The sequence below is a fragment of the Rhagoletis pomonella genome, unplaced genomic scaffold (genome assembly GCF_013731165.1).
Source record: "Rhagoletis pomonella isolate Grant_MI unplaced genomic scaffold, Rhpom_1.0 Rhpom_scaffold_00004, whole genome shotgun sequence".
NCBI lineage: Eukaryota > Metazoa > Arthropoda > Insecta > Diptera > Tephritidae > Rhagoletis > Rhagoletis pomonella.
In genome coordinates, this window is record NW_023458558.1 from 67,173,194 (window position 1) to 67,182,345 (window position 9,152).

The following is a 9,152-nucleotide window of genomic DNA, read 5'->3' on the forward strand; positions in this document are numbered from 1 at the left end:
TTAAGACATATATAATAAAATTTCATGGGAAATATTTTCGTAGAACATTTTAACCTATTAGCTCCCGCCTAAAAGGGTAATTTTGATCCTTACTTCAATAAATCCCGCAAAAGCAAATTTGGAAGGGCATTAGAGAACTGGTGTACACTAGAAAATTATACTCCGGAAAATTTTACTAGGGGTCTTCTCAGGCAAAAGCTTCGTGCTACCAACGTAAAAGCCTCTACAAATTTAAAATAAAAAATCAACAAAAAAAGTACTTTTTATAATTTTTTTTTTAATTTAAGAACAACAGTTCTTTCTTGGCACAGATTTTTTGTCTCGATGCATCAGATCGAAAAACATGTATTTTTTGCTTGCATCCCTAAGACAAATGGAGTGCCACACACAGTGATGGCAAATTTAGTCGGAAACAAGAAAGTTGAAGAAATGATTTTTTTGGAAATATATATGAAATTCGACTTTTTCTAGAAAAATTCGATTTTATGCGAATTTTAGCAACACAAAGTTCGATTTCAAAAATTCGCCATTTTGGAGCTAAAATTCGAATATCGAAGCTTCGAATATTGAATTTACCCATCCCTAGTGCTTGGGGTTGACTTTCCTTTATGGCCGTTCGTTAAAGGGGCGGCAGGCGAAAGGTAAGTAGGCGCGGCACCTTTAACCCACCTTTTTGGAGAGAAAATAAACCGCCATTGACAAAAATGCAACCCCCGACCATCTAGGTCCCCTATGGTTCTCTAGGGATTCTTTAGAAAAATTGCCAAAATCACAATTTTCATTTGCGTTTATTCGCTTGAAAAATGTTAAATATTCATTTGCACAATACATTTTTATATACAAGACATTTTTATGAAACACCCAGTGACCAAAATAGACATCACTGGGGCGGCAGCCCCAGGTTTACCACACAAAGAGGGAATTTTAGTTACCTCATCCTTTCCCAAGGTTACATCACACCGAAAGGAGAATTCTAAATAGTAAGGGTAATAATCCTTGAGCGCGGCCGAAGGCCGCCTACGCAGAAAGGAATTCTACGCAAAAATACTGTAGACGCAAGTAAAAATTTCGATTTTTGGCCATTTTTCTAAGGTCCGTAGGGAACCATAGGGGGCCTAGGTGCTCGGGGGTTGCATTTTTGTCATGCCCTCTCCAAAAAGATCGGTTGGTGGTGCCACGAACCTTCGCCCACCGCACCTTTAACGAACGGCCATAATGGATGGTTTCCCCTGTGCTTGTGATGTAAACAAATGCTCAGCTGATGAACCGCTTCCACGAATTTTTTTCTCAAAACCAGTTACAAATAAATCGTCGCGTTCTTGCGCGATCTTGTATTTTTGGTACGTGCAACTTGTACACGTTTTTTGTATAGCGAACACTCTTAAAGCAAGCGAACGAACAATTTCTATGAAACAATCTGCACGTACAAGACTAGCGCTCAAATGAAAAAATAATATTAGCCAGTCTGGCAGCGCCCAAAAATTGTAAATCAAAATAAAACACAGCTGATTTGCGGGAAGAGTTTATTAATTTTATTTTGATCAAATTATACACAAACGACTAACAAAACACCTATAAACAATTTATTTTTAGAAAACTAAGTAATATTTACATAGCATTTGCATTCGAATGCTCTTGCCGAGTGGCTAGTGTTGAAATTATTAAGAAGGGAATGTTTTTTGGCGCGCTCGAGTCTCTCCGGATGCACGCCGCTCCACTTGTCTGCACACGCGATATTGCAAGCGTCACCGTCACAGCGCCGAGCACCTTGGTGGAATTGTCCTAAAGGCAGGTGTTGTATACGTCATAAATTGAAATATAAACAAAAGTTTTGATAATACGTACATACATACATCACGTTCTATTTGTGATTTTTAATGTAATTTTTACAGAACTACTGCAGAAAAGCATGTGGGGCTAGAAGCATCTGCAGGGGGCGCATTCGGGCACGACATCGCTTGTTGGCTGTGAGCAGCGACAACTTGCCCGACAGTAGGCTCTGCTGTCTTTTGCCAATTACTAATTGTCTTTGCATTAGAGGAAATGTTTGCTGTCGCTGCGTCCGTGGCAGCTGTTGCATACGCATTAATGTTTTGTCTTGCCAGCAACCAAGCGAACATTCGGCAAATTTTGTTACAATAGAATTTAATTTAATTGAAGTCAAGTGCCATAATTAATGAGTTATTTCAAAATCAAAACAAAACGCAAACGTCGACGCAGACAACGGCAAGTAGGTCCCATGCAATGCGACGCTCACCAGAAAATATCTTCTATGGGCAATAGAGCGCACCAAGCACGCTTTAAAATTAGTTGGGCCGCACAGAAGTGTGCCACACGTTAACGCATTTAGATGTTCTCAGCGGTACGTAAAATATGTACATAGTATATCGTTTTATTGTTTTTTTTTATTATAAAAGGCTTTTTGAAAGATTGACCTTTATTGGATGTACCAATACGTATAACTAGTAAAATATGTACGGGCATTTGTAGTACTATTTAGAGTGAAGTTCTAATTCTGTGTACAGCACAATCTAAAACGCAATAAAAGGCGCTGGAGGACCAGTAATACTGTACTCGTGTGTTAACTAATTAGAAGTTGTAAAATTTTTGTGTGCCAACTAATTTATTAACTTAAAAATGCTCTTACATAATTTTTTTACATACAGTTTGTATCCGAGCTAAATTCCTCGTCAGTGAATGTGTATGAGAATTTATGAACGTGGACGATTATTTAAATACAATGTGTTTGATAAATGCGTGCCAATAAAAAATGCGCTTAAAGGCAAACCTAATGACAAAAATATAGGGAATCTAAAATTTTTTCAATCATTCTACGTCACATAACAGCACCAAACTAACTCATTATGTTAAATCGCTTATGCTTATAAATATTCCCCAGCATATGGCAAAAAATTGGTCACCACCCCAAGGCAGAATTCAACAACAAAGGAACAATACAATCTGCTCGCCAATCACTACGCCACGTATATTTGCCAATGCATATGAGCATAATAGAATCATATAAAGGCCCGTCACCGAGTTAAAAATTTAAATTAAAAATAAGTTATTTGAAACGTTTAACACTTCACCTCTGCATACGCCAACAAAACGCAGCAAACAAGCGAAATCGTGAAAAAGCGAGAGATTATTTTAAGGGTCGAAAAAGTCTAAAAAAAATCACTTTGTTGTTGCCTTTATTATTAGCTAAACTTTGATGAGTTTGTCATCGGCAGAAAGCGACTAAAGGACAAAATCAAGACAACGACGTAGAGAGCCAACTATCAGCAGCTGCCGACAAACATCGCGTCTTGTGACGCTTTCAGTGGTGATGGCGCGTAGACAATATAAACAAATATTAATATTGTAAACGAAAATTCATAGACAAGAAGACGTAGGGAGACACAGATTTGCAATTTGTTGCAGAAATTTTCGTTTGCTTCCGCTATGAGTTTGCCTTTTCTCATACCTATAATTTTGAACTCCGGCCAGCCACTTAAATACATTTTTAAATAAATGCGAGAGGAATAAGAAAAGGCGTTTAAAGAGAATCGCTATTCGGGATATTTTGATGAAAGGCGAGTATTTAATGATTATTGGTCACATATTGCGTATAAGTAACATTTAATGGATCACTACTAGCACTGGTTTAGAGCAAAAATGTTCAATGGATGACACTATCCAATTTCTATGTAGAATTGCTCGCTGATTCCGAAAATCGATTTATTTTTTTCCATAGATACGTTGTCGAGATACTTGCAATTTGCCGTTATTCAGTTTAAACCAAAAATTATTTTCACTTAATCACGTATGTATATCTTACGAACCAATTTAACAATCTTAAAATGAGATACGTCAAATCAAGGCTAATAAAATCCTCCATAAATATAAAACATTTATACATCACTTTACGATAGGACTGATATTTTCTGACAAATTAATTAATCATTCCACTTTTTTTAATTTTTTAGTAAAAAAATTTGAAAAAATCAAAATTTAGCAGAAGAAAAATTTAAAAAATAACTGGTTCTGCGACAAATTTTTGCGTTTGTGCTAAAGCCTGTTCTGTTACAAAAAAAAATCAAGTTACTAAGGAAGAAAAGCAATAGATACATAAAGAAGTAATGAGCGGTCAAAAGAAAATACACTCCGATTTTTTGTATGAACAATTAGCAGGAATGAAAGTTACTCATACGCCACGTACACCCGAAACAGGCTTTAGCACAAATGCAAAAATCTGGCACTGGACCTGTTATTTCTTAAATTTTAGTTCTGTTAAAGTTTGTTTTTTTTTCATGTTTTTATTAAAAAATAAAAACAAAACTGGAATGATTACTTAATTTGTCAGTAACTATCAGTCCTATCAGAAAGTGAAGTACATATATATAGATTATGGAGAATTTTATTAGCATTTATTTGACTTATCTCATTTTAAAGATTGATATATTGGTTCGTAAGATATACGTGAGTAGGTGGAACCATTTTTCGTTTTAAGCTGAATAACGGTAAATTGGAAATATCTCGAAAACGCATCCATAGAAAAAATTACTCGACTTTCGGAAAGACCGAGCAATTCTACATAGAAATTGGATAGTGGCGTCTGGAGAACAAAAACCAAACTAAAATTAGTGATCCAGTCTAATTTTTGCTAAAATAAGTGGCGTATGGTTTTCAATTATTTTCTGACAGATTACCACCACTTTTAACTCTGCAACAATAACATAAACGTTACAATGGCTGCAAACAAACGCACTGTGGGCATAGTTGTCGCTCTGGTGAGTCTCGTGTGTCTAGTTGCTGGCGCCAATTTCTACTTCATGTACTATTTAAACGCAGAAGAAGTTCCTCATGTAAGCAGCACACGCGCTTTGGAGAATATGATACGCCAAAAGATACGCGAACTGCATCCAGCATATTTGAATCGGAATCCACGACTTTTTATGTATCGAAATAAATTATTGAAAAACTATAAACCGGCCCCATATGAAAATGCATCTGTCCTCTGGGATATTGCGAACTGGGTATATATACATACATACATACATACATATGTATAATTAAAATTCACATAATTTATTTATTGTCTCATTTATGTCTTAAGTGGCCACAAGAAAATGAAATCTATCCACTCTACGACCCATCTATGGCTCAACTATTGCAGACATTGCGCCTCGAACCCTTCACTAAAGTAACTAATTTGGCGAGAGGCACACAACTGAAATTGCTGGTGCGTTTAGCTAATAAGCAAAAAATTATCTTTAAACCGCAGTGGTATGAACGTGATGCAGTAATCGATGGCCCCGTATATGCTGGAAAAGATCGGCATACAGCGGAAGTGTATGCCTTTTACTTAGGCGCTGTATTGGACTTGAGGTGGACACCCATAGTTGTAGGAAGAGTGATTAATTTGAAGACAGATCTATATGACAAGGGTGATAACGAACTTAAAAATTCAATGACAATCACAGAAGGGGAAAATGGTACCGAACATTATTGTCTTTTTGGAAAATGTCACTATTGCAATGAAGAGGAAACGGTGTGCGGCGATGAGAATAATAACATAGAGGGCGTGCTAATATATATTATACCGGGCTCATTGTCTAAGCGTCGATCGCCATGGCAGCGAACGTACAAAGACGATAAACGCGCACCTTGGGAAGATGACATGACCTATTGCAAGTAAGTGGAAAGCGGAAAGAAATAAAGTGTATTTAATGTGTTTTTTTTTAATAAACACATAATATAATCTTGATAAAATCAGATCACTGAAGGACAAAATGGAAACTATTCGGTTATTAGACCTTATCGATGCGGCAATATTTGATTATCTAATACAAAACGGCGATCGCCATCACTACGAGACGCGGGAAGAACGTTTAGTGCTCATAGACAATGGTAAAGCGTTTGGAAATCCAAACAAAGACCACCTGGATATTTTAGCACCACTGTATCAGTGCTGTCTGTAAGTACACTTTTTCCCTCATGTATGTAAATCACTGCATTTAATAATTGAATTTTAATAGAATTCGGAAATCAACGTGGGATCGACTGCAAGTGTTTTCCGGTGGCGTGCTCACTGAGCTCATTGATCGTCTTTCCAAGCATGATGCGCTCTTTCCGCTGATTACAGATAAGCATAAACGTGGCGTGGAACGCAGACTTTTAGTGGTTTATGCAGTCGTCGAATATTGTATGGACAGAGAAGGTGATAAAATGTTTAAACAGCTATAATTAAACTTAAATTAATGAAAATGGAAAAAATAATAGTAATTTATGTACATATGTGTTAAATACAAAATTCAGAACCTATTTTTTGCGTAGATGCATAGAACTGTAGATATTTAAGTCTAAGGAAATATTGTATTTTACCGCAAAGAAAATATTTTCACACTTCACTCTAGTATAGTTTTATAAAATATAATAAAAAATATTGTAAATTATAAAAGAAATTTCACAAATCGTTTTACGTCCAAGAATTCTAGCGCAGATAGTTAACTAGGGGAAAGTGCTACGCAGTCCTAATAGTCAGATGGCTACTTTTTACCTCTTACATTGCTGAATGTAAATAATTTATTAAACTTTTTGTTATTTGCCTTATTTGAATTGCTCTGAAAATAAAAGCAAGTATTAAATAATAGCTAAAAACATTGTAGTCATAAAATACAACTTACTTTTCCATGAAACTGTGGTTTTAATTCCATTCCCTTAGCACGTTGTGCTCCTCCTTGAAATTTTTTAAAGTCTACATTTTTGTAGTCAAAACTTTTAACGACGTCTATGGGCTTATTAGAAGATTGATTACTGTTTTGTCGGTTTTTCATATTTTTATTCTTAAACTTCTTTTTGCCAATCTGTGGATTCTGTGGCACTCTTTGCTGTGTATAGGCTTGCGACGTAGATGGCATCTCTTCGGGTGCACTATCCGAGTCATCACTAATTGTTTGCACAGAGTTGTAAGATTCATTAGCAGTGTTTGAGGCAGCAGACTGTTTTGTTTTTGTATCGGCAGTGCTGATTTCTGTGTTTTTTGCCGCATGTTTATTAGCTTGTAATTCTCGTTTAGTGGGTGGCAAATTAACAAACTTTAGTTTATCATCGATAGGCGTTACAGTTTTGAAGCGTTTCGCCTTGGGCTCCTCTGGATCCATCGCCTTACTCTTTTTCGCAATTGCCTCCTCATGTGTACGTTTTAGTATTTCTTTTATTGGCAAACTGTACTCATCATCAGCAGATTCTACTTTAATTTCCATCTAATAGGACAAAAATCTTGTATCAAAATAACCACCAAACACTGGTGCAATTAGTTCCTTACCTCCGTTTTGGCAAGTAGTGGATTTGCAGCCGGGCATAGCTGACGTTTTTTGTTCTCAGCTTCAATGCGTGCAGCTTCTTCTGCCTTTTCTTTCTCGACCAACGGTAACACGGCCAAATAGCGCTGATACGGACTAACAAACTTAATATTACTATACAGTTGTTTTTGTTTTCTTTGGTCTTCATCCTGAAAATTTAAAAAATAGTTTCAGAAATATTGCAATACAAGTAGTTACGCACATATAAGCTTACTTCATCTGAAGGCTCCGGTGTTTCATAAATGCTTAGAACAGGTTTTGCCAATCTTACGTTAACCTCAGCAGGCGACGGCAGTATGGGGTTGTTGCGGAAACTAAGCAACGTTGGTAGATCATCGCGAAACTCTTCGTTATGGGAAAGGTCGTGTGGACAATACAACTTGCTGTTGTAATCCTTGGAATTAGTGCTTACAACGCGATGTATCGTTTCTGTCTCAAACACGGGCTGCAATTGAGAAGTATGTATAGATAAAACAGACGAAAACAAAAATCCTGCTACTTACTTTTACCAGTGGCTGTTCCCTCGCCCGCAGCACTATTTGATGCAGCACGTGTAGATTTTGCCGAACCAAAGGCGGTATGGGATTGCAGCACGCAAGTATACCCTGCATTTCACGGGGCAAACTTTCGGAAATTTGCAAAATCATGTGATTAGGTAAGACATAACCATAGCTCTCATCTTCTTGTCGAGCAACTGAATCACGCCATTGAAATACTTCACGCAATGCATAAAGTTGGCGATTGTCGAAAATACGTTTCGACTTTCGATAAATATCCATGTGCGAATCGGCTGTCACATGTGGCTTAACATAGCGTTTCTTGCAAATTTCGGTGCTGCGTTGGTAAATGTTTTGTAGCAAATTTGTTTGCCGACTTCCGGCTTCGAGCAAATCATTGGTTATACGGTCGAAAATATAAATAAGATAGTGTGTGTCTTGGCGGGCATACGATACCAACTCTTTTGGTAGTGGGCGAATGCGCCAATCGGCTAATTGAAATGTTTTATCAACCTCAATGTCACAATAATGTTTGAGTAAGTATGATAAGGATAAGCGGGCATAATTTAGTGCCTTTGCTCCTTGATGTGTGTCGAACATGTTCACTACGTACAATGAAAGATCTCGCTGTAGCCACTCAATGTCCATATCAGCGCCATGAAATATCTTAACTATTTTTGGATCCGTCAACACAATATTGAGTATGTGCATTTCATCACGCAACTCTAAAGCATCAAATAGATAATCTTTTTCACGTGTTGAGATTTGCACAAGGCAAGTGAATCCCTGAAATGTACGATATGAGTGGTGTTCCACATCAATGGCTATTTCACGGTGCTGACGTAACTCTTTTACGGCTGTATTCAATTTGGGAATTGTGTCTACATATAAGAGCTCAGTTTCGTCCATTTTTGCTGGCACTACAGGGTTGGAGGGCTTCAACTGAGATGCGGGTATTTGCAATTTCATTAGCTCAAATTCATACGGATGTAAGTAACTACAAACAAATAAGTACCTATATGTATCTGCATAAAACTGCTTTTAATATCACTTACCTGATTATATTTCCATGTTCATCATATTCTGGTAGCACTGCCAAGGGTTTTAATGAATTTGGTTTATCCTTTATTCTGGGAATGAAAGGTGTCAGTGCACTGTTGTCCACGGCAACTTTAAATTTCAATTGTGGTCGCGCAATATTTTTTGCGGTAATCAAGCGTGCTGCTAAGGGAGATGTTTCATTTTTCTTTAAATTCCAACTACCAGCGCCAGACCCAGAAACAGGTTTACCAGATGCTACATTTAAATG

At 37.0% G+C, this 9,152-nt stretch overlaps 2 protein-coding genes across 5 annotated transcripts in view; one reads left to right on the forward strand and one right to left on the reverse strand.

Moving 5' to 3' along the window:
• Window positions 1–1,893: 1,893 nt before the first annotated feature.
• LOC118738011 (glycosaminoglycan xylosylkinase homolog) lies at window positions 1,894–6,252 on the forward strand. Of its 4 annotated transcripts, none has more exons than XM_036468879.1 (6): window positions 1,894–2,362; window positions 2,418–3,575; window positions 4,687–5,018; window positions 5,099–5,676; window positions 5,759–5,959; window positions 6,021–6,252. In XM_036468879.1, the coding sequence occupies exons 3-6, from the start codon at window positions 4,731–4,733 to the stop codon at window positions 6,226–6,228; spliced, it is 1,275 nt and encodes a 424-aa protein (XP_036324772.1). In that variant the 5' UTR covers window positions 1,894–2,362; window positions 2,418–3,575; window positions 4,687–4,730; the 3' UTR covers window positions 6,229–6,252. The 4 variants fall into 4 exon arrangements, with proteins under 4 accessions (XP_036324772.1, XP_036324773.1, XP_036324774.1 ...); XM_036468880.1 differs by having other exon boundaries at window positions 2,900–3,575; XM_036468883.1 differs by lacking the exons at window positions 1,894–2,362; window positions 2,418–3,575 and having other exon boundaries at window positions 4,682–4,772; window positions 4,834–5,018.
• Window positions 6,253–6,337: 85 nt separating this feature from the next.
• The window catches only part of LOC118738297 (exosome component 10), a 32,543-nt gene continuing 29,728 nt past the window's right edge, over window positions 6,338–9,152 (reverse strand). Inside the window, exons 2-7 of the mRNA XM_036469221.1 lie at window positions 8,899–9,148; window positions 7,850–8,840; window positions 7,561–7,791; window positions 7,310–7,495; window positions 6,669–7,247; window positions 6,338–6,605 (exon numbers count right to left, since the gene is read on the reverse strand). Coding sequence (XP_036325114.1) covers window positions 6,531–6,605; window positions 6,669–7,247; window positions 7,310–7,495; window positions 7,561–7,791; window positions 7,850–8,840; window positions 8,899–9,148 — 2,312 coding nt within the window. The 3' untranslated portion in view covers window positions 6,338–6,530. The remainder of the gene's footprint in view (window positions 6,606–6,668; window positions 7,248–7,309; window positions 7,496–7,560; window positions 7,792–7,849; window positions 8,841–8,898; window positions 9,149–9,152) is intronic.

Coding starts and splice junctions, on each gene's coding strand:
- LOC118738011 (XM_036468879.1), top strand. CDS start 4,731: ATGGCTGCAAACAAACGCACTGTGGGCATAGTTGTCGCTCTGGTGAGT. Junction 5,677..5,758: donor GATGACATGACCTATTGCAA/GTAAGTGGAAAG, acceptor TGATAAAATCAG/ATCACTGAAGGACAAAATGG. Junction 5,960..6,020: donor CCACTGTATCAGTGCTGTCT/GTAAGTACACTT, acceptor GAATTTTAATAG/AATTCGGAAATCAACGTGGG.